This window comes from Taudactylus pleione, unplaced genomic scaffold (assembly GCF_031769625.1).
Source record: "Taudactylus pleione unplaced genomic scaffold, aTauple2 ptg000121l, whole genome shotgun sequence".
Taxonomy (NCBI): Eukaryota; Metazoa; Chordata; class Amphibia; order Anura; family Myobatrachidae; genus Taudactylus; species Taudactylus pleione.
In genome coordinates, this window is record NW_028284523.1 from 3,221,451 (window position 1) to 3,247,255 (window position 25,805).

A 25,805-nucleotide genomic window follows, 5' to 3' on the forward strand; every position below is an offset into this window, starting at 1 on the left:
CTGGTCAGAGTTCTTCTGCTTCTCATAATAGGTCCTTGAACATTTTCAGCCCTAGGCCCATGTGGCTCTTAATCTGACCCTGTCTCCAGGGAGAGCCTTCTGAAATTTGTGAGGTTGCCATAACTTCCAGGACAGTAGGCAAGTATGTTATAAACAGACTGAAAAAATCACTTTACCCTAAGCTGGTGAAAAAATGTAGAATAAATGTCTTTTTATTTTCTTAAATTTTATCAGCAGGAGTTATTAAAGTCTGTAATCCACGGTAGCCTCAGTGTGTAAGACCTTTCTTCACCATACTTTAGTGCAGTGTGCTGAACGGTACATGTGAAAACACTCTCATCATCCTCATTCTGAGGCGTAAACTTTAAAATACTACACATAGAATGAACGCCACTATTACTGGTGACACATTGAGAATGATAGACTCCAGCCTCCAGCTGAATACCATTTTTGAACCAGTTCACTCTTATATCTACAGGGAAAAAGTTACTGATCATGCAGCTGAGACGCATCGACTCTCCTTTGGTGGGAATCTGAGGATCAGCAGAAAGAAATTGAACCTCCGGCGGTGTTCCTGAAGAAGAAAGGTGTTATGTGAATTGTTAGCAACATTCGTGAATTTGATTAAATAGCATATTTGACGGCAGATGAGCCAGATACATAAACAGTGGATTGGAAATCTAACCTTTAAAATTGATTTCGTAGGACAGCTCCTCTATCTTTCCCAAGCTGCTATGATTGATCTGACATGTAAAAATCGTCCCATCATCGTCTGCAGTCAGTAAAAAGTCTGTCTGGCTCCAGGCAGTGTAATAATAATTTTCACAAGGAAAAGGTCCAATTAGAGTGACATTGGTCAGTGATTGTCCATTCTTTAGCCAGGTTATGGTTATCAGCTTTGGATAAAACTTTTCCACAATGCAGCTTAGAGTCAGAGTTTTTCCTATCTGAGGAACTTGCGGCCAACTTGTAATGTAACTTCTTTTAGGACGTGCTTAAGAAAACACAGTATATAGTTAAATTTAATTACATAGAAAAAGATGAATTGGACTATTGTTAGAAGTAAAAATAAATGCAGAATACCCAACCTTAACCCCATTTGCTGCAGAGGGTTTCTCACCCCTGTGCTGATGCCATTTTCTAACATTAGTGCTTTATGCAGTATCCACACAAAGTATACCTTGTACAGTATTTTCAGAAAATATTAGTACAGGTTGAGTCTCCCATATCTACAATGCTTGGGACCAGGGATATTTTGGATAGCGGAATATTCCATAATTTGGAATATTTGCATTAAATAATTAAATATCTTGGGAATGGGACCTGAATCTAAACACAGAATGCATTTATGTTTCATATACACCTTATACACACAGCCTGAAGGTCATTTTATACTATTTTTTAATAATTTTGTGCATCAAAAAAAGTTTGTGCACATTGAACCATCAGAAAGCAAAGGTTTCAGTTTCTCAGTCATGCTAAAAATATTCCATATTTCGGAATATTTGGATATGAGACACTCAACCTGTAGTCTTTTTGCTCAGTCTAACACGTAAATAAAATTGACCCAAAGTGACCAAAAAGTGTATTTATATTGAAATTTTAAGAACATGAACCATGGTTTTATTTTTTATAAACACCATAAAGAAATACTTTATGGTTCTTATTTCAACATTAATCCTATATTCCAAAACAGTATTAAACAGGATTCTAGATGTAGAATCTAAAATGAGTACCGCTTAATTATTGGTAGTCAGGTTGGGGGAGATACCCCATGCCTGGACTAAATTATTTTACTGTAGTGCAGTGGGTTAATGTCGGGTGATCAGTGTATTACCTTTTATGGGGGAACTTATTTTGAAAGAGGGTACCCCCATCTTTCTAGATTCTTTGGTGGGGTAGATAATGACTTACGGGTTTATTTATGAAGCATCAGGTTGTATTACCTGGCGTTTCTGATCGTATTTATGCCCGATATTTAAAAGTGCAGTGATTTTACCAGCAAGACACAGCTAGTAAAAGTATTCCCCTTTTAAATTACGGTAATAAATCCGATTAGAAGCGCCGAAAAAAAATTCACACGTGGCTTCTGCAAGTAGTCTGGACAAGGTAATTTTTTTAAGGGGATGCTTGGCAGACTTAGGCACTTCTGTAGAGTCAGACAGATTTTACACTACCACAATTATGTGTGTATTGAGGGCTGGGCGCATCTTAACTCTGCAAAAGTAGCCTATTATCAGCTTTATGCCAGTTTTAACAGTCAGATTGAAATGTGGCTTCATAGTGTTAGTAGTAAATGCTAATGTCACATTACCCAATTTGTACACAATATACAATACTGTAATGATATGTCTGAACGGTGCTATAAATAAATGTGAGTCGCATTTACATTGGAAATAAAATGTAATATGGACACAAATATTATATTTTATAATTATATATTTATATATAAATAAATATATATATTTATATATATATATATATATATATTTTATATATAATTTATAATATATAAATACCATTTAAATAGACATATGTGATTGTCCCCTATAAAAAATCAAATAGGAATATTCTTAACTTGCGCTCTCTGAATGCAAATATCAGTCATATAATATATAGCGGTCACACTAGAGTATATACTATCAGTGGGAGGGGCCAGGCGCAATCAGCCAATCTGGCTGCGATCCTAGGCAGTGTATATTTTGAATAAGGGGTCAAACACCCGCTAGAGATTCTCCTACTGACTGGGGTTTAAGAGCCTGTGACCAGGTCTACCTGACTCTATATGATGAACACATCATTACTGTACTTGGCCTGTGCTTGTCTGCTCCTTAACACCCTCATTCCAACTCTGTAAAGCTGCCCATCCACTAGCAGACCATAAAAAACGACAGCACGATTACGACATTGTAATCGTGCTGTAATTTCTATGTCTGTGATAAGCCTACACTGAATGAGCAGTCGTTTAGTGCAGGCTCATCAATCATCTGGTAACATGCTGAACCTGACGTTATCGTCAGGTTGACCAGCATGCTTGCCCGATGAATGATGTCAGAAACGACAAGCGGGCGTGCACATCGCTGGTCGTTTCCGACTATAAAGTGCCTGATTTGCAAGCGATTGCACGATAACGACGTCGTTATCGTGCAATTGCCTGTCAAAATCGCCTAGTGGATGGGCAGCATAAGTGTGGGAACTTGTAAAAGCAATATCCAAATCTGCAAAGTGCAAACGGACATACGTGTTTGTCTTTTTTTGTGTGCATTCACAATACATAAATATTTATCATACACAAAATAAACTTGTATACATATAACTCTACATGAGTCCCTTTATTAGCAGAGATGCACTATGTGGATGGTGGATTCATATACTGGAGTAGGGCCAATAATGTCACACTATCTAAAATGACTGTACTGATCTTTTTGACCTCTTTAACCTGGGTATACCTCAAAACGACGTGCAAACGGCGCAATGGTCGTTCCGATTTCCCTTCATCCCAGAACAAGCGATATAGAGCATACAGAGTATGCAATCTTACAAACAACGGCACAATATATCACATGGGAAAATTGTTTCCAAGTTATGTTTTCTCCTGTACACACTAGGCACTAGGGAAGATTGGACCAATATATTTTGTGATCTTCCCGTTGAGTGTACACACTGCACGATGTGCTCGACATCGTTAGAGATATTTTCTCATCTGATGTGCAGCACAGCAGATGAGAAGATGCGATGAATGACGCACGTGAAAACGCAATTGTGCATACAAATTAGACTGTATTGATAAAATTACGTTACAATTTGCATCAAAGCAACAAATCGTCCAAAATATCGTCTAATGTGTACCCCACCTAAGATCCGATCAGAACACTGTCTTAAAGAACTATGAGGGGCTTCAGCAGTCTGTAGAGTAATAGTGAGGTTATACTTTAGAAAAGCTGCAGTGGGACATCAATACTAAGCAGTGTAATCATGGCTGGTGCAAGGTTTCTGGGCACCCTAGGCAAAGCTTCACCCCTGCTCTCCTAATACATTATTCCCAGTTATATTCAGTACATAAAACCTCTTCCACATGCTTTTGACTTGGAGAACAATATTTGAGTGTGGACAGTGGTGCCCAACGGAAATTACTTTGTGTCCTGGTTGGAGAGTACAACACTGATTAGTTGTACAGACCGGAGGCGTGCTCCCGGTGAAGAGGTTGTGACCTTGCAACAAGGGGCGTAGCCTCATTGGAAATGCTGTACCCACAATCCACACCCCGTTTACGTGACGGTGGGAGCTGCTCGGCATGCCTCCGGTTCCCCTCTCCAGTGAATAGATGCTGTGCACTTGCGCACAACAGATATTCACTGCTTGCTCTGCTAAGCAGAGCAGCGGTGAGAGTGAGCCTCCCCCCACACGCACACTTCGGGACACTGCCCAAAAAGTGTGAATGTCCAGCCAAAATTGGGACGGCTGGGAGTTATGAACAATTCATAATATAATATGCTGCAGTCCCCCAATTTACAATATACCACACTGCTGTTCCTCCAATTCATAATATGCCACACAGCAATCTCCCAATTATATGCTATGCAGCAGTGCCCCCAATTTAGAATATACCACACAGATATAACCACATTTTAAATATGCCGATTCAGCCCTGGGTGCAGTCCCATTTCGGTTGCAGTTGATTGATGGTTTTGGGACTGCACATGCTCTGGGTCTGCATATGCCCCTTTGCAGTGCACTGTACACCACAGCTTTATTGATAAGCTGCAAGCATTTGTGCGTGGAGAGGGGGAGCATTTCTCAAAATGGAGTCGTGTCGCCTGTATTGGGGGCATGCTCAAGCCAGTGACTGCATCTTCCGACACGGGTTCACTGGCCTCTGCACTTTACTTGCTGTGGACGTTCCGAGTAAGCCTAAGGTTACTCAGAATGTCTGACCGTCCGCTAATGTTCCAAATAGTAAGCCGATGCTGTGTCTTCGGATGCATGCAGCAGATCTGAGAAGACACAGATGGGCGTCTCAAATAAAAAGACTACACTTGCATCATTTACATACCTTAGATCTGCTGAAACCGGAGATGCAGCACCAGTCACTCCTTTGTCCACCTTTACATCAGGCCCAGCATCAGTTAACCCATTCCTGTCCAAGATCCCATCAATCATCCCCGAGCATCCATTAACCTATCTCTCTACAATCCATGATCAATTCACCCTCCCAGCACCGATTAACACATTCATCCACCCTATCACTACCATAAAGCTCACAACTGTAGTGTATGAGACTGAGAGTTTTAGTTCTGGGTATGGTAGGCTGAGAAATGTGTGTTTTAAATACAGGGGGATGTAACTGAATGTGCACATATCTACTGTATGGATGCAGGAGACAATTAACTGAGTCTGTCTAACTGCCTCACTCTCAGTACATCAGTAGAACATTGGCCATCATACAGACCGAGACTTCTCTATCTCAGAAAAGAAATCAGTCCATCAGGACGGGTTTCTGAGTACTCAACCCCCCCTTTTCCTGTGTGCACCGCTGGTCAGAGGGACCCTGAGCTCAGCCTTAGCCCGTACATGGACAGGATGATGTCAGGAGGTCAGTCTGCTCAGCATATGCCAATATATGGTCAGCTGTCACACCGTAACCTCTGATCTTCTCCCCTGCCAGTCAACTCTACCTATTGTGATATGCTGGCACATTACTGCCAAATCTTCAGCGATACAGAGAAGATACTGGAAATGCCTTCAGCATTGCTATCCTCCGCTCTTGTGGCGCCATCTCATCAGCCTGTGCCACCTCCACATTGTCGGCCTGTGACATCCTGATATGAATCTATGAGGCCCCAATATTGTTTTGTAGTGCCCTCACCACTGCATGTGCTTTCTCCACTTCGGCATGTGTTGCTTGCAGCTCGGCCTGTGCCACTGCCAACTCTGCCTGTGCAACCAACACTTTGGTCTGTGCCACCCCTACCACTGACTTTGCCATCCCAATATGAGGCCCCACATCAGCCTAGTTATTTGTTATCAGCTCAGCTGTGCTCCCCCATCTCAACCTGTGCGGCATGCAGCTTGACCTAGGTTGCCTGCAGCTCAGCCTGTGCATTTCCCATATCAGCCCCTTACTGGTCCCCACATCAACCACTACCATTCCCATATTGCTCCCCAGCGAGGGTCAAATAAAAGCTAATATATGCCATGGCTCCATAACATCTGCCCTGCCTCTATATCTTTGATCTGTGGCACCACAACATCGACCTATGGCACCACATCTGGCCTTGGCACCCTAACATCAACCGTGGAACCATAACATTGGGCCATGGCACCATTTCAACAAATTGTGGCACCATAACATCTGTCAGTAGGACCCTAATATTGGCCAGTGGCTACATAACATCAACCAGTGGCACCCTAACATTGGGTCATGGTTCCCTAGGAGCTGAAACACAACACAACCTGCCCTGCACTGTCACTTCTAGTCAGATACACCTCTGCCCAATGTAACAATATCTGTCCAGACACAAGACATATCTAATACACTGAGGTGACCTTTAGGACAGCAAACTCTCTGGATATTGAAGAAAAGTTGAACTGAAAGTAAGTAGAGGGGTGCACTTGAGACCAAAGATTAATTATGATATAAATAGTTTTAAAATGTAAAATTAAACTTTATTAATATTCTTAATTGTTCTTCTCTTTCTCAATCTTCTTTTTTAGATATGACACGCTTCTAAAAGGAATCCTGATTTTGAAACAAAGATTTGACATTCAGATGAGGGCACAGTAAAGAAACGAAATCTGGATATAAAGAAGATACTAGAAATGTCTTCAGCATTGCTTTCCTCAGCTCCTGTGGTCGTTGCCTCATCAGCCTGTGCCCCTGCCACATATCAGCCAGTGCAACCACGATATGATCATGAGGCCCCAATATCATTTTGTGGCGCCCTCACCTCTGTCTGTGCTTTCTCCACCTCAGCATGTGTTGCTTGCAGCTATGCCACCGCCAACTCAGTTTGTACTCCCCTCCTCGGCCTGTGCCGCCCACACCATGGCCTGTGACACCCTCACCTGTGACTTTGCCATCCCCATATGAGGCTGTTCAGAGACCCTTTTCAGAAGAAGCCTGATCTTGAAACCTAGATTTGACATGCAGATGTGGGCACAGCAAAGAAACAAAATCAGGATGGATACAGAGAAGATACTGGAAATGTCTTCAACATTGCTATCCTTAGCTCCTGTGGTGCCGCCTCATCAGCCTGTGCCACCGCCACATTGGCCCACATATTGGCATGTGCAACCCTGATGTGAACCTATGGGACGCTAATAATATTTTTGGCGCCTTAACCACTGCCTGTGCCTCCTCTACCTCAGCAAGTGTTGCTTGCAGCTCGACCTGTGCCACCGCCAACTCGGTCTGTACCCCCAACGCCACGACCTGTGCCGACCACACCTTGGCCTGTGCCATTCCCACCATGGACTGTGCCACACCCAACTCGGACTTTGCCATCCCCATATGAGGCCCTATATTTGTCATTAGCTCACCTGTGCTGCCTTTACCATGCCCTGTGTGACCTGCAGCTCAACCTGTGCATTCCCCATATCTGCCCCTTACTGGCCTCTACATCGGCCACTACTATCCCTATATCATCCCCCAGCTAGAGCTAAATAAAACTTATATCTACCCGTGGCTCCATAACATCGATCTGTGGCACCAAAACATCTGGCCTTAGTACCTTAACATCAACTGTGGAACCATAACATTGGACCTTGGCACCATTACCTCTGCTGTGGCACCATAACATCGAACGTGGTTCCCTAACATGGGTTTGTGGTACCCTAGGAGTTGAAACACAGCCTGCACTGCACTGTATGTATTTATGATATGTGGCAATATTGTTTAAACCTACAATTTTTTTCTTCTGCATTTCTGATTGGATCCAACACTGCTGGACTTTCTTGAGATTGACTTCTATGTGCAGTGTGGAAACATGGCAGCCACTGCTACAGGAGGTCAGTGTAGCTGCAAAAGGTAAATTTAGCCAAATGTATTAATAAAAAACAACAAAACACATATGTATAAAACATTTAACCCAGCAAGGTGCTTCAAGGTTCAGCTAAACTCATTACTATATATGGTGGTTAATAGGGGGAGCAGTCCAACTGTTTTTTTTTAAAGCACCGTATTCAGGGCAATAGGAAAGACACCATTAGTTGAGATCACTGATCATTACAAATGTGAAGAATGATGGTATAATTACAACATATAGATTGCGTATGAGAAGTACTTTTGCTGTACCTCCTTGGAAGCCTGGGTATTTTGTGTCCCGAATATGATCCTCCTTAATATCTACAGGTTTTAGAATAGAGTAGTAGAACAAACAATTCTGTATTCCATATAGAAAATGGGCCTCAGACTGCACACCCTGAACATGCATATATATATATATATATATATATATATATATATATATATATATATATATATATAATTGGTGTTACCTGTAGAGACAATCGATATATACACAAAATGAGATACAAGTTCACAACTCCAAACTAACTGATTATATATAAATAAACACATTTTTGCAGTAAATAGAGGTTTTCGGCATGATCTTGGCCAAGGTTATAGAACTACCCACCACATCCGGGTAACCTCTTTAGGGTAGGTCCCTAACATACTAGGGTTCAAATCCAGAGCGCAGGACACCCCCAAACTAGCCCAGCTAAGCCACCCCAAGGCACCACTCTAATAAGAAAAGTGAAGTGTAAAGGAAATAGTTAAGAGCAGCAGCTGCTTCAGGGGCACCGCAGTATAACACATTTTTCCTTCAACACATTTTAACGCTTCGCTGTCTGTTTTATTATATATGTATTTCACTTTTTTATTTTTATTTTTTATATGCAGCTGCGACTGCTCTTAACTATTTATTTTACACTTCACCTTTTTTATTAGAGCAGTGTCTTGGGGTGGCTTAGTTGGGCTAGTTTGGAGGTGTCCTGCGCTCTGGATTTGAACCCTAGTATGTTAGGGAACTACCCTACAGATGTTACCCGGATGTGGTGGGTAGGCCCATAATCTTGGCCAAGATTATGCCAAAAACCTCTATTTACTGCAAAAATTTTATTTATTTATATATAAACAGTTAATTTGGAGTTGTGCGCTTGTATCTCTTTTTTTGTATAATTCTGTATTCCAAGTCAGTTTTCCTCAATATTTTGTGTAGCCTGGCACCTCATTAGCAGAAAAATTAGCAATATAGCTAAAGTAAATAATTTCTTATTGTTAAGGCCAACAGGACTTTTGTTTCAATAGGTTTCACACTCATAGTCAATGAGCACACCTACACACACTCATTGCACTCTCGTACACATTCATAAAAACTTGTACAAAAGGAAATGGCAGCTTTGCCCATAGCAATCCAGTGTTCTCCCCAGAAAATTTTTCCAGCCGGGTGGCACCAACTAGCAGCTGGGTAGGGGCCTTCGTGCAAAAAGGGGCGTAGCTTCACATGAGGGGGGGCATGGCCACACAATAGTACCAATTCACATTATGCCCACACAGTATGGCCCCGTTATTTCACATTATGCCCACACAGAATAGCCCCTTATTGCCCTTTGCAGCATTTACATGCCCCACACAAATGTGATCACACTTATCAGTAAAGCACAAAAAGGCTGAGTGGTGTCTAAACAGTATAACCAAGTTATACCACCTGTAGCTGAAGTGGGTGCACCATGTCTGCAAACTTCTGGCCTGGGTGTACGGAGGGGAGCAAGGTTAGATAGCTGGGGCAGTACTGGGAGCAAGGTGGTTAGGGATAGGCAGTGCTGAGTGTAGGGAGGGGGCAAGGGTAGATAGCTGGAGCAGTACTGGGGGCAAGGAGGATGTTAGGGACAGGCCGTGCTGGGTATAAGGAGGGCGGTGCACACAGCAGTCAGGGTAAATGGGAAATACACACAGTTACACAGTCAGGATTGGGGAGGGAACGCACAGCTGGCCAGTAATACCAGGGGAAGGGGCTACACAGTCGAGGAGTGTTAGGGCTCACAAAGCCAGCCAGTAACACCACGGACAGGGGATCTCACCTTTCATGGCGCTCCTCTCCACCAGCACCTGAGCAGCAGCGGCACCAGCTGGATGTAATTCTACAGTACCAACGGGTCTGCAATATTCCGTACCGCGGCCAACACCTCCCCCGCCCGGGTCTGACATCCCCACTGAGGCACAGTGAATGGAGAGTGGCTGCGGCGGGAGCAGAGTGTGAGGGAGAGGGACCAGAGTGAGCCAAGAGGAAGAGTGACTGAGTCTGTCTGAGACTCTGAATGAGCGAGGAGCGGGTGGCAGCTGCAGAATGCGGACACAGGGAGGAGGAGGCGCTGCAAGCAACGGGGATTCTGGGAGCTGTAGTGAGGAGAATCTGCCGGCGGTGATTGGATGCTGCGGCGCTGCCGGGCTGCAAGATAATTTTGCCGTGCGGACCGCCCTTTAAATAAAAGCGTGGGGAGAACACTAGGAACCGATTAGATTTTAGTTTCTAATCTATATTATAAAATCAACTGCTAATAAAAATTATGTCATCAAGGTGTCATGTAATGACAGTTGGTATGAACTCCGACCCATCACACCAGTGTCAGTGATGTCACTTCCAGAGAGTTCCAGCATAACACACATCTGGGGGTAGTCAATTTCAAAGTCGACTTAAATGAACTAAAAGTAACTGAAATCAACTTTGTGTTTCACTGTCCAAATTGTACATTTACTAACATTCGATTTTGAAGTCTATTCAAAATCGACTTCGATGTTAGTCGGATTTGGCAGGTGTAAATTCATGGATGGATCCCTAACCCTAACCCCCCCTTCCCTGCAGCCTAAATCTAAGTCTCCCGGGGGCGGGTGCCTAACCCTAACCTCCCCCCGGGGGTGCCTAACCCTATCCTCCCCCCTCGGGGGTGCCAACCCTAAGTACCCCCCAGGAGCCCCTAACCCTCCCCCCCGCGGCTGTCCGCGCCCGGCTTACCATCGATCGGGATGCCAGGCATTGGGCTCCCAGCGTAGGTAAAATGACAGGCGATGGGATTTCGACACCTGTCATTAGACCATTGCCGGGATTAGACAGTCGGGATGCCGACAGTCAGCATTTAGACCGCCGGCATCTTGACTGCATACCGATCATAGTTATAAGTATATGAAGAGTAAAAATTAAAAAAAAAACTGCATGGTGTCCCCCCTAAATCCATAACTAGCTCTGGACCATTCGGCCTGGTCATGTCATATTAGGGGGTCCCCACATTCTGAGGATGGCCAGGCCTTGTCTGACCAGTTTGGGTTTGGTTTACATTATGGCAGGAGGACCCCATGCTGTGTGTCTCCCTGCTATAGTGTAAGCCTCCCGGCTGGTTCAGCCTGGTGCTGGTTAATGGAAAATATGGGGAACTCCATGCTAGGTTTTCCATGATCAGGCTGAAATGTGGATTTCAGACTGTTTGTGGATTTAAGGGGGGACCCCACCCAGTTTTCTTTTTTTAATTTCAACTTTTCAATTGCTTTTAACCCTGAGAGGCCTTCAGAGATCATAGTGATCTTTGCAGTGCTTCTCCCAAACTTGCCTGCCTCTGGCAAGTCTGTTGTTTGGGTAAATTATCAGTCAATTTTTTTTTTCTATGTTTTGGTATATTTCGGTTTTGGTTAGGATTCGGTTTTATACTTTATTTTGTAGTCTGCTTTGCCTTTAGTAAAGCTCCGATTTGCAAAAACGAATTAAAATAGACTACAAATAGAAAGAAAAAAAAAATTACCCTTAGTACATATGCCCCCCTACAGTCTCCAAAAACTTCTGTAATTTCCCAAACATACTCATCACATAACACCTCAGAATGAATACAGACATTACTGAAATAAAAACAACCAATAACAACATCAAAACATTGTCCACACTCAAAAATGTATAATAGTATAGAAGAAAGGAAAAAGGCACACAGCCCACGTCAAAATCTGTTTGATCAGCACAACAGCAGCTGGAAGAAGGTGGACCCACTGAGGAGGATGTATTGAAGTTGAAAAAAGAGAAAGGGGAGAAAAGTGCAGAAAAGAGACAGGAGAGAAACAGACATAGCGACAGGAGAGAGAGAGGGAGGAAAGAGAAAGGCAGATGAGGAATGAAGAAAGGAGGAAAGATAAAAACAGTGTAGCAGGAGAGAAAGAAAGAAGGGAATAGATGCAAGATGAGCCAGTCTGGAGGGGTTTGTGGAGTACAGTGATCAGGAGGCTGATGGTCTGTCTCAATGGTGACTGGACCGGCTTAGATAAAAGTGTGGAATTTCTTACAGGCAAACACCCAATGCCAACAGTTACTTTTTGATTTGAGCATATCTAGTTTCAGGCTTTGGAAGCAAATCCTATGGGTCTGTTACGTTGCATACAAACAGCACCCAACCCATGCTGTAAAGCAGTGGTTCTCAAACTCGGTCCTCAGGACCCCACACAATTCATGTTTTGCAGGTCACCTAGTATGTGCACAGGTGCAGTCATTACTCACTGACACATTTTAAAAGATCCACAAGTGGAGCTAATTATATCACTTGTGATTCTGTGAGGAGACCTGGAAAACATGCACTGTTTGGGGTCCTGAGGACCAAGTTTGAGAACCTGTGCTGTAAAGTATCAACAGAAAGAAGCACCATAGCTGAACATTGAAATATTACCTTTAAGCTTGGCAATAGCTGAATTGTGCTCTTGTCAACACCATTTAGCATCTTGATGTAGCAGCTGATGCAACAGAGCTGTCACTTCACTGTAGTGAGGCAAAAATTTTAACAGGTGTTTTGTCATGCCTAAGGAATGCTGTAAACCCAGCTTGCTGTATGTCCACTGTCTTCATGGGGTCTGGTTTCATGCTAGGGTTGGTGATGTGACCCACATAAAGTACTTCAGTCACTTTGAGCTGGCATTTTTGTTATTGCATATTACAGCCTAAGACTAGAATATCATCAATGGTAATGGGTAACTGGCGAACAGCTGTTTCATGGAATGCTGAAACTGTTAGAAGACAGTGAATACAGCATCCTTAGGAAGACGAATCTGCCTGCTGGTTTCATGAACATGGTAAGCTAGATTAATGCTGTATCCAGAATCATTTACCAGAACCCACTATTGACATTGAGTGTGCTAAAAACTTTTGCTTCTGGAATGTCTTCAATGACCTGTTTGACAGTCCTTAGGGGGTGACATGGCCTCAACAGTGCCTTGTTAAGGTGTACCGAGTCTATACAGATTGATATTCTTTTTCACAGCTGCCACCATGGCCGACAACTACTATGTGGCTTCCTCCTTGGAACTGTTGACTCCTAGTCAAGTCATGTAGTCCAATTCTGCTGTTTTGGTGGGAATTAAACTCAAGATCTCAGTGCTGTGAGGCAGTAATGCTAACCATTGTACCATCTGTGCAAACAAACATCGCAGTTAAGATATAGAACAGTGATTCTCAAACTCTGGCCCTGATTCAGAGCCGGACGCTCTAACAGAGCGCTCGCTATGAATCAGGGCCGTCCTTCTTCATTTTTAGAGCGGCCTCCTTGCCGCTCGTATAGCTGTGGGTGACCACCCACAGCTATAGCGAGCGGCCAGGAAGATGGTCGTGATGGTCAAGAGCATCGCGACCATCGGGCTTGCGACGAGACCCTTGTGGTAGGGTCTCGTTGCCGCAAGCCCTGGAGTGCTTTCGGCTCTTTCAGAGCCGAGAGCACTCCCACTAACATCACTTGTGATGTCAATGGGGCCGGCCACAGACGGTAGGCGTTCCCATGGGAACGCCTCCATCTGGGCAGCCACGCCCACCAAAGGGGGCGTGCTGTCACTCACCATCGACAGCAACGCCCCTTTTGTAGCGAGACCCGGAGCGATGGCTTGCCTGTCGCTATCCGGGTCTCGCGCATGCGCACGACGGAGCCACCTCCTTCGTGCGCATGTGCACTGGGCCAACAACGACCCGCTTGCGAGCAGGTCTGAATTAGGCCCACTGTCCTCAGGACCCCACACAGTTCATATTTTGAAGGTCACCCAGCAAGTGCACAGGTGTAATCATCACGGACACATTTTAAAAGTTACACAGGTGGAGCTAATTAGTTTACTTGTAATTTTGTGAGGAGACCTGGAAAACATGCACTGTTTGGGGTCCTGAGGACCGAGTTTGAGAACCTGTAATATAGAAGATACTACTTCCTTGTGATAAGACCCCTGCTAAATGGGAGAAACGAGTCAAGGTTTAAAACAATTGGGTGCAGTCTGACTTGTCAAGTTGCTTTATTTGGATATTCCAACTGCTGCACTTTCAGTCTTCCACTGTATCATTCTGGAGATTGCCCACTAATTATACATTGATCTGTCTGGCTCATTAATGGCAGTTCCTGCTAATTCCATACGAGTACTATTGAATGGGCTCTATGGTAATCACCAGATTATAGATCATCGGCTGCCTAGATCCAATACAGCTGCGCCCAGCTGCTGACACGTAGTACCTGCACTTTATCGGCTGACTTTCCCTCACTGCAGCACCTGTTCATACAAGGTGCACAATCAGATGATCTCCAATCTAGCACTACATCAGCCAAGGGACTCTCTCAGTGCCATTCCAGGACAACGATATAATACAGAAACCTGGTGCTAATCCTGATGTCACTGCAGTTTCTTAGTTTTCTTACTGGGGGATGAAAAAGTACTTAAATTGTATGTCCACATTTTCTGTATTTTATAAAATGAAAATACACCTAAAGGATCACATTTGTTAATGGAGCCCCATTTCTGCCAGGGGCTCCAAGAGCCGGTGGGGTGAGTACTAATTACCCATGTCTGGCCTTGTCTTGGTGTCACACTGTGGGCATGTGCCAGCTATAAAGGAGTAGGAATGCCCCTTGTCACGTGTGTATTGGTGCCCACAGTATTTTCAGTCCAAGCATTAACTGGAAATATGGAGTGTGCTAATGCACTGCCTCCATGAATGCTCTCTAGATAAAGCGTTCTACTTAACCCAGATGGCCACTGTTTGGTCTTTTGCGCATGCGAGACGTCATCTTGTTGCTGTGTATGAGCGCCACAATCGTGTTCCACTTAGCTCCAGAGACCCTGCCAGAATATCCTGCATCCTGCCTATACCTACTCCGCTACCTCCATACATCACCAGCTGGTGCTCTGTATGTCCCGCTCAAGCTCCGTTCCATCTAGATCAGCAACTGTGAGTAAAGCTGTACCAGTGACTACAACTACACTTGAAATAAACCTGACACCTGGTTAAGCACCTGGACTGGTTAGTGTATCTGTAAATCTGCCAATGTTACTATTAACTCTGCATATCACCGCCAAATAGCACACACATCAACATTAACAAGCGGCAACGGACTCTAGCACCCAAGCCTGCCATATTTATTAGACCCTGGTGCCTACAGCACAGTAGCCACTCCCCAGCTTTTTACTTTGTGTCTCAAAAGTTGCTAAAGCTGGCTGATGGCATGGTAGAGGGGAATGATATGCAGGGTGCATATGGAGACAAAGGAGAACTGTGAACGTAAGCTTCACATTTTATAAGTTTTCCTAGTGATGCACTATAGTGTAGCTAAAAAAAAATATTACTTTAGTTTCATAGATTAATTCCACAAAAGTTGGACCTATCTTTTCACAAACGCAGTAATTGAATAATAAGCTAAATATATCTCAAATGTGCATCACATCAAACAAAACCTCCCAAAGGAATATGTTAGAATATATTTCTTCACTATTTGCTCCGCTAAGGCATACATACCTATTACATATATGTGGCTCACACGCCTGGTTACACTCTGCAGTGCTTTGTGCTGCACCTCACACACTAGAATTGCTCCGTCATCCGGGATACCAGGGGTGAAAGATAACTGTGACGTGACATTAAACACATTGCCATGTTTAGTGACGGGATGCAGTGCTTGGCTCGTTATCTCAGCAGGCTGCAGCAGAGGGTCATTCTCTGAAAGATCAGTTCCTGGTTCTCGCCTGTGTTTATCAATATACCAATGAATGTTGATTACTTTGGGTCTGAAACCAGTTATGTTGCAAATAGCTACCATCTTCTCACCAGCAGCATTCAGTTCTGGTAATATCAGTGGTGATACCAGCGGAGACACTAGGAAAAAGTTCTGTGTGTTAATAACATAAATAATACACTATTTGTTACATTAAAACCTCAACCTTTCCATGCTCTGTGTGCCATGACATTTCTGGGCTGTAAGTTTTATTTGATCTGTCTTGTTTTATTGTTTTGTAGATCTTAAATTGCACCAAAAAAAGCACTTTCTTCTACGATCTTTTATCATTATTATTGTTCTGTTTTTTTTTGTTTTTTTTTTAATTAAAAGGTAATAAAAGTAATTTGTACATTGTAACTTTGGTATGTACACACAGGCAATTTAGTATCATCCATAGGGGCGGATTCAATTAGCTAAAAGTTGACCAATTTTTTTTAAAGCGGGTTGAAAACTCAGAGCAGCAACTTTTTGCTATTCTCAGTGGGGGTGGGGATGCACTAAAGCCTTGGAGAGTGATAGTGATAAAGTGGAGAGTGATAAAGTACCAAACACTCAGCTGCTCCTAACTGCCATATTACAGGCTGTGTTTGAAAATGTTAGGAGCTGATTGGTTGGTACTTTATCACTCTCCCAGGCTTAAGTGCATCTCCTGCTGGGAGTTAATGCAGATTTTAGTTTTGCAGCTCCAGTTAGGTGAAAAAATCCTAATTTTAATGTAAAGATTGGGAGGTCAATACCCTTGGGACACAACCCTCCCAAACAATAATAATGTATTTAGTGGTTTTTTTAAATAGGAAAATATGGGCAATGAAGGCACGTCATTTTACATGCTTTCTTTCTAAAAAACAGAAAAATGGGTTAAATGATGTGGGACATGTATGTTGTCTGTTATATTTATGGGAAAGGGGGTTTTGTAATTGCAGATGGGGGGTACAAGTGTTTCTTCTAACTTTTTACTAAATTGTACATCCACAATTAAACATCACTGTAGAGACATTTTAAAATACCCCAACATACTCTAAACACTATTACTTGCTGGCTGAAATGCACAGTTTTCTCCACTCTTTCATATACTTCACATAGGTTGCACACTGCAGAATTAATGCATTTCTAATTGAAATGCAAGGGAATTCGGAGTGCACTTCATAAAAATATCTTGTTAACCTGCGAGCACTGGGCGCAGAACCCGCAACTAATTGATTCGGCACCATAGTGCGTTACTTTCATTTACTGAATCGTTGTGATGACATTGGCACGGTGTTCACCTTCTGCACAGGCGGATGTTTAAACAGTTGTGATTGAACGGTTCAAATGCTGATCAGCCAGATTATAAAATGTACTGTAATTGCCCCTTGTGTATTAGAACTAACGGATGTCCAGCTAACAGATCAATGTTGCTCCGGCGCAGTCACAATTCTATATATTAAAAGGGATCAATTTCTTACATAAAAATAAAAGGTAAGTCCACCAAATGATTCTTTCAACTTTTTATCCACAATTGTTCTTTTCCTCCTCAATTTCTCAATAGGACACACCAAGAACCTTTATATTCAATATTCCTCACAAAAAAAACAGGAAAACATAGTGCAATAACGTATGATGCACAAAAAAATATTTTAATAAATCATCACACTCACATAAGAATAAAATCATAAAGCATATAACACCACACAGGGTGCATAATCCACTTGGGAGGTATACTGGACCCGGATATCCTCTCCTGTTCATTTCTTAATGTTCCTCTGCTGCTCATTATTTATATTGTATTTTAGATTTTTATGTATATTTTCTTTTCTTTTTTACATATCCTCGCGTATTGCACCTTATTCGGGACTTTTACTATTAAACTCCATCGTGATTGAAATACTTCCTGGACTTGGAACGCAATGCTGGATAGGCGGTCTCCGTCTGTAAACTTCCTGTCACCAGCCGCAAACAGGAAGTGCGTCATGACGCCGGAACTGTGTACGATGCGTGTCAATTACGACTTCCGGTTCAATTGAGAGGCAGGATATCCGGAAGACATAATTTGTGTTACTCCTGGGGAAGGAGTGGCTTATGGAAAGTGCGGGAATCAACGTTGTGACATGACCCATTAAGAGGGGTATTTAAGCCCTATTAGGTTGTGTGATCACCACGCTTCTGATGAAGGACATCATTGTCTGAAACGCGTTAAGCAGGTGGATGCTAAGGGAGAGGACTTTTTGGACTGGTGACCAGGTGAACTGAGCGGGAATTCGGGTTGGTGTCCGGGACCCCCAGTGTGGGCCGTTTTACATCTTTATGTCCCTGGTATCTGGATCCAGTATATCTCCCAAGTGGATTATGCACCCTGTGTGGTGTTATATGCTTTATGATTTTATTCTTATGTGAGTGTGATGATTTATTAAAATATTTTTTTGTGCATCATACGTTATTGCACTATGTTTTCCTTTTTCTTTTTGTGAGGAATATTGAATATAAAGGCTCTTGGTGTGTCCTATTGAGAAATTGAGGAGGAAAAGAACAATTGTGGATAAAGAGTTGAAAGAATCATCTGGTGGACTTACCTTTTATTTTTATGTAAGAAATTGATCCCTTTTAATATATAGAATTGTGACTGCGCCGGAGTGGGACTCTTATATATATTTCATTGTACATCATTTAGGGATTTATAAGGAGTCTCTAGAGTCCTACTGGCTGCAGTCTCTGCGCAGACTCATTACTTATTATATTTTGATATTCCAGATCAATGTTGCTGCAGAGACCTGAAAACGACAATTATGTAATATTTTAAACATAAAATCCAATTTAATAGCCATAAAATTGTAAAAAAAAAAAAAAAAATGGAACCAGCAATTAGTAAGTCATCATGGTGTCTATGAAAATGAAACACTCTTGTATCATACAATGATCCTGATCTGCATGCAAGTCAGTTGCAGATGTGGCCTCATTACATGCACAGAAATAATTGTGCACCTTTGCCTGTAGTCAGAGTTGCACACATCTATGCCACCGCATAACCCCATCCATCTGCTTGTGAAAGTAAACATGCGCATTTGCACCATCCCTATCCTTGGTGTAAAAGATCCATCTGAAACCAGATAGATCTTTGCATACACTCGCCTCTGAATAGCCTGCAGTTCCGTCTATTATTGGTTGTTCAGTTGTGAATATTTCCCTTGAAGTTTGAGCTGTAGATTCTTGTAACGTACCTTTAGCAAGTAACCTCTGATATAAGATACTCAATACTATGCAAGCTAAAACCAGCAGCCCCGTTGTACTGGCAACAACTGTCCCAATAAATCCTGCATCTCCTTGGATTAATTGCGGAACTGCAAAAGAGAGACAATAATTTTAGTAATATTCAGCCAGTTTTACAAGTAAACTAAAACATAAAGACTGAGCACCGTACAGACGACTGAATGCAGCTGCACCTAGTAATTATCTATATACTTTGCATGCGTCGCAGGTAGAATCTTTGCAAACTTATAAGTGATTCAGCGACATACGCATCTCAGCCATTTCTCTGCAGCCGTTATATATGCGTTTCTAGGTGGCAACAATACGAACACATGTAAGAGAGCAGTTTTGTGGATGTGTCAATGGTGTGTAGCCAGAGTTACTTGAATATGTATCCTTTACAATGGGATACATGTAAGCGCAGGTGATAATAGTAACGACTACTCTCATGCAGAGCTGGATGGGGCTTGGGGCACTTAAGACTGGGAGCCATAAATAGCATAATTTGGGAATCGGGTTCTCGTGCTAAGCCTTTGGCGCACACATGAAAAGGGGGCATGACTACACATCACGCCCCAATTTCATGTCACATTGGGGACGGGGTGTAAATCGCTTTCCCAGCCTCGCACAGCAAGTGAGAGTTCGCTCCTGAAATGCAAAACTGTCCCAGGGGGGTATGCATACATATATACAGTCACACATATATACACAGTTACACACATGCACACATATATACAGTTACTCACATACATATAGTTACACAGTAATATACATACCGTACATACTTACTGTATATACATATAGTCACACACACTTATACACACACGTAGTCGCATTAGCATTCCATTCTCAGTGGACATCCAGAGTTGTGCTTGCTTTAAATGCAACACAGAATCAGAATCTTAATACATGTTTATATTTGTATATTTATTACAGAGGACACTGAGAGATAAAGAAAACTATTTCTAATGTCCAAATATATTTTCAGATGATATTCCTCCTTTTATTAACTTGTACTTTAAACTGCCTGCACTGCTTATTTAAGATGTATGTAGTACTAGCTGTTTCTAACGGCAGTCACACATTCAACAGATAGTCAGTTCAGCACTACTGCTAATAACTGATTCTGTGGCCAGTTCAGCTATAAATGTGCCGGGCATATTAGCCTCTGATTACACTAATAGGAAGTTGGCATCAAGGATAACAGAATATTTCCATAAGGGCTGATGATCATACCTAGGACACAATGGTTACCATGCATCAATCTGTTTAAAGTTTCATCCGATTTATCCAGGCCAAAATTTTGGGCCCATGCATGCAAAAATCCACTCACTTGCGAGGTGAAGGGTGCTGTTCATCCTTAGTGGCTGCGACATAGAACTGTGTCTCACTTCACAGATGAGGATGGCACCATTATCTTCTTCAGAGAAAACCACGGAAACCTGGCTGCTGACAGTAAAGGTTCCGTATTCACCTAAAACTGGGATGCCCGTGCAGATGTTGTTGGTAACAATTCTTTCTATCTCCTTTTTCTTCATAAACCAGATTATGTCAAGATCTTGTGGATAAAAATGACTAATTTCACAAAAAAGGGTCTTTGTCTCTCCACCTGTTAGATTTGGATTCATTGGTGCGAGGTTTACTGTGGGCTGTGCTATACAGAATAAAGACAAGAGAGATGGTGACTGTATACACCATGCTGGGCAGAATCTAGCAAATACAATTGTTGGAATCACTGTTCAGACCTAAATCAATTTATTTTTAAACAGCCCAAATGGAAACAAACGGTTTAAAAATATATATTTTCCAATCTAATTAAAATTAGACCATTTCCTAAAAAGTGATTTGGATTTATTCTCTGAACACCTGTTCCATTGATGCAACCCAATTTCTTATCAATCTACATCAAGAAACATAGTGAAAACAAATGTTTGGTTGCTTGCTATGGTTTATAGCATACAGTATGTCAATTTTCTTAGTAAATAATACCCAGTATCTTGTAGCTTTACCAGCCATACCTCTGTGCAATATCTGTGCAGCCAACAATGAACTTATGTTAAACAAGATCAAGGGACTATAAACTAATGAAACTAAATATGACTGTGTATAAAATGAGACATTTATGGGCTGAGGGCCTGATTCAGCACAGGACGGAATTGCAAATCTGCACATAAGCAGCTTTGCAATTCCGTCTTTGCAATTATAGTAATGCAGCAGGAGACGTCATGCCTCCTGCATGCATTACTTATCTGAGCTGCGTCCAAGGACGCAGAATCGGATTATCTGCGATAACATCGGCCTGCTAAGTGACCCTTGCTAAGTCACGCAAGCCGGCCGCCACAGTTACAAGGAGCCTAGTTAATTCAGCCGACGGAGATCCTGGCCTTTCCTCTCCCCCCCTCCTCCAACGATGGCGACATGCCTCCGTTTTGTGAAACGGAGGCCGACGCCGACCCCTCCCACCCCTATACGGCAGCAGACTGTCAGTCACTGACAGTCTGCTGCCGCTCTGTGTGCGATCACGCAGGACCCGCGTCTCCGCAGATTCCCGACCATACGTGCACTGCTGAATAAGGCCCTGAGCTAATAATGTCAGAGTTGTCCCATTTTTCTGATTCATTCCCAGTATCCGAAATATCATTACTCTTGTACTGCTCATCTGTTACCTGCTACTTTAAGCAACAATGTAGATTTCCCAACCTCAGGGGAAATGAACACAGTGCAGGTGTACTCTCCCTCATCCTCCAAGGTCAGATCTGGCAGGTATAATGATGCGTTGCCCATCTGTAGAAACTTGAGGTCAACACTGCTTCCTGACCTCGGAGAATCTGCAGCAATGCCATTAAACGTGTATACTGGCTTCACCACACCACCCTGCTTTATAGTCCACTTCACGGCAATATCTGCCAGCCGCATGGGCTCCAAACTAATGAAATCACAGTGTAGCAAAATATCTTTCTGCACCAAGGCCGGTGTTTGCAGTTTGTGAGTCTTCACTTCCAAGGAATCTGGTGAAAAATAAAGACTACCAGTAATGAGTTTTTAGATTTTGTGCATCACTACATCAATTATTACTGTGCTATAAATTGGGGAAAACAGAGCATATACATAACATAGAGAATACATTATTATTATTATCCTTTATTTATATGGCGCCACAAGGGTTCCGCAGCGCCTTACATAGTACATAAACATAGTGCACAAACATAGTACATAGACATAGTACATAGACAGTTGAGCAGAACAAGAAAACAGTGTCATACAGTTTAAGACAATGCAATACAAGTACATGGTATATAAACACTGCTGCAACAGAAGCAGGATGGCAAAAGTCACGGGTTAGGTGCTTTTGAGTATAGAGTAGATAATATAAGTAAAGAAAGGATAAGCACAAGAGGAAAGAGGGCCCTGCTCGTGAGAGCTTACATTCTAGAGGGGATGGGCAAACAGACAGGGGTGACACGGATGGGGTAGAAAGTGAGCGTGGGACAGAGGGTTAGGATGACAGATGGGTGGATTCCTATTTTACAGTATGTGTGGAAGTCATTTGAATTAAGATTTATGCCACTGACATTCTACTTTACGAGGCAGTTTTTGTAGGTGTCTGTGGAAAGCCATGGCTGTTATATCAGTTTACGTGAAGTCTGACGGGTAGCTGAAGCCACTTCATGAAGGGCTATTTAGAGAGTTTGGTTAACGTATAAACCAGCAGTCTCAAGTAAATGTAGAAATTGGTAAAAGTAGTTATTGTAAAGAGATGTTCAGATGTAAAATAATAAGTTGTGATCAAGTGTGAATTCTATAAGGCACATTTATTGATTTGGAGGGTGATGGGAGACATGTGAGGTTTGCAGGATATTTATTCCATAGTATATCCGCTGTCCGTGTGTGGGGCCTGGATTTGGGGATATGTCACCAGATAATAAAAGCAGAAGAATGGAGAAGTACATATAGTTGTAGGTGTGTAAAAAATTTTTATAGTGACACAATGAGGCTGTAATAGTCAATTTTTGATGAAAATAAATCTCATTAGTTTTTAGAGGAGGTGAGTGACTCAATAGGGCGGCAGTGTGCCCAGAGAGGGGAGATGCAGGGAGAGTTAGGGATGTTATATCCTTAGAGAAAATACAAAGGAGGGATTTGAAAAAAAGAAATGTGTAGTACATGGTGAGTTTTAGGTTTGTTTTTTTAGACAAATTTTAAGTAATGGTATCTTAATCTGAAATTACCTTAGATGTTGGTCAATGTTTGTTCAACTGTTTGATTAACTGTTATGTAATCACACTTTGTGCATTTAACACTTGGTGTTTTTAACCCTAGCTGCAAACAGCCCCAGCTGCCCCTAGACTGAATATAAGGAGTGGTAACCCTTGATTAAGACAGGCTACAACTGACTCAATTGGCTTGCTGATCAAAGGAGATAACTTGCTCTGAGTTGGAGCAAAAACCAGGCCAGATATATACCATAAACTATGCTTCACTGACCAATACAGACTATACAGGAAGAGAAAAAAAAAAAAAAAAAACTATGCAAGAGATACAGTCACATACATTTGAATCCACACACGATTGCAAGCATGAGGTTCTATGCAGAATATCGGTGCAATAAGCAAGATGAGACAGTCACATACATTTGAATCCACACACGATTGCAAGCATGAGGTTCTATGCAGAATATCGGTGCAATAAGCAAGATGAGACAGTCACATACATTTGAATCCACACACGATTGCAAGCATGAGGTTCTATGCAGAATATCGGTGCAATAAGCAAGATGAGACAGTCACATACATTTGAATCCACACACGATTGCAAGCATGAGGTTCTATGCAGAATATCGGTGCAATAAGCAAGATGAGACAGTCACATACCTGAGGGATGAAATGAAATAAACAGATGATTAGTCCATATTCATGCAGGATAAATGTTTGATTAACTGTTATGTAATCACACTTGTGCATTTAACACTTGGTGTTTTTAACCCTAGCTGCAAACAGCCCCAGCTGCCCCTAGACTGAATATAAGGAGTGGAGGTAAAATAAATATAGATGTGAAATAAAGAACATGGGGTCGTTGGGACATGTGTGAGGGTGTACTAGTATGAGTATATACATATCTATATCATATGAGTATATGCATATTTAGGTATAAAGGAAACCGTACATTAAATATAATTTTTTTTATTTAATGTGTATCAACTCCTTTTATAGTGCCATCAAGACAAGTTCAAGGAATACTACCAAGGACTCAGTCACACGAAGCTACCTGGGTATAAGTGGGTTGTAAGAATGATCCTTCAGAGGAAAAACTTATCATTTGAGTCTTGTATGATTTTTAGCTACTTATTCATAGACCTCCCTCCTTCTTGTGATATTTAGCTCATGGAAGGCCTCTGAAGGGAAAACATAACTGGTGTTGCTATGATGTACAGGTTCTACAGCAGGGTTGCCGACATTGAGGCTGCCCCCTCCGGGAGGGGACAGCCAGGCCAACATAGCAGGAGTCGTGGCCGGAGAATTACCCAGCATTAGGGGGTGGAGCAGGGGGCGTAACCACGTCATCGTGGCCCCACCGCCGCTACACAATGCCGAGATTACCAGCATTGTGGAGCAGTGGGCGGGCCATAATGACGCTGTTGGGGAGGGGGATGGGAGACTTTGCCAACTTTTCCGGAAGTGCGGAAGCACCACCCGAATTCTGGAGCCTCCTGGCCGTCATGGGAACGTAGTCTACAGTCACATATTTTCAATGTAGCGATCTTCTCATCCAGGCTGAAAACCATGTCAATCATTTACATAGTCTTCCCCTTCTTCCTGAAAGTCTGAGACATACTGACTTTGCTGCCCCTTCCCTGGGAGGGGCAGCCAGATCAGCACCAATGGGGTGTGAGGGGCAGGAAAATGGGCGGTGCAGGTTGTGTGGCAGCACGTTTGTGGCCCCACTTCCCTCTATACAGTGACGAGAAAACAGACATTGTATAGTGAAAGCATCATCGAGTGCGTGAGGATGCTCACTTTTATGGGTGGCCAGGAGTGCCACCCGATTTTTGGGACCTCCCGCCCATTGGTCGCAAGTATGGTTTGTGGCCATTATCAACTGTGACTGCGCTCACAGACTTGCATAGGCCCACAAACACTGTCCCGTAGCTGGGCTTGGAATTTGAGAAGTAGAACTCCCTATGGATACCAGGGTTATATATGTAAACTAAAAACAAAATGTCATATAGACTTGTCCCAATATCTACATTTTAATGTGTACTTACTCCTCATAGTTTATTAAAGCCTGCAGAGCTGTGATAAGGGGTGTGCAACCTATGCCATTGCACAGGGCCCTGGTGACAGCAAGGTCGCTGCCCCACAAGACCTTCTTGTGGCTTGCAGTGTGTCTGGAATAGCACCCTACAGCCAGTAGCGCTACTGCAGGGAAACTCACACTATGGGCAGGAAGCCTGTAGAGCTGCCCGGAGCTTCCTTAGGACGCTATGAGCAGTGCTCTACTTCCCAGAGCCAGAGGACTCGCCCACTAGGCATGATGTT

General features: G+C 42.7%; 1 gene segment (V, D, J or C); it reads right to left on the reverse strand.

Moving 5' to 3' along the window:
* Nucleotides 1-216: 216 nt before the first annotated feature.
* Nucleotides 217-23,901, reverse strand: LOC148524129 (Ig mu chain C region secreted form-like). The segment is given in 7 exon segments: nucleotides 217-574; nucleotides 686-994; nucleotides 15,789-16,145; nucleotides 19,242-19,361; nucleotides 20,603-20,923; nucleotides 21,936-22,277; nucleotides 23,821-23,901. Coding segments are annotated over 7 exon segments (1,821 nt in total).
* Between the last annotated feature and the right edge of the window lie 1,904 nt (nucleotides 23,902-25,805).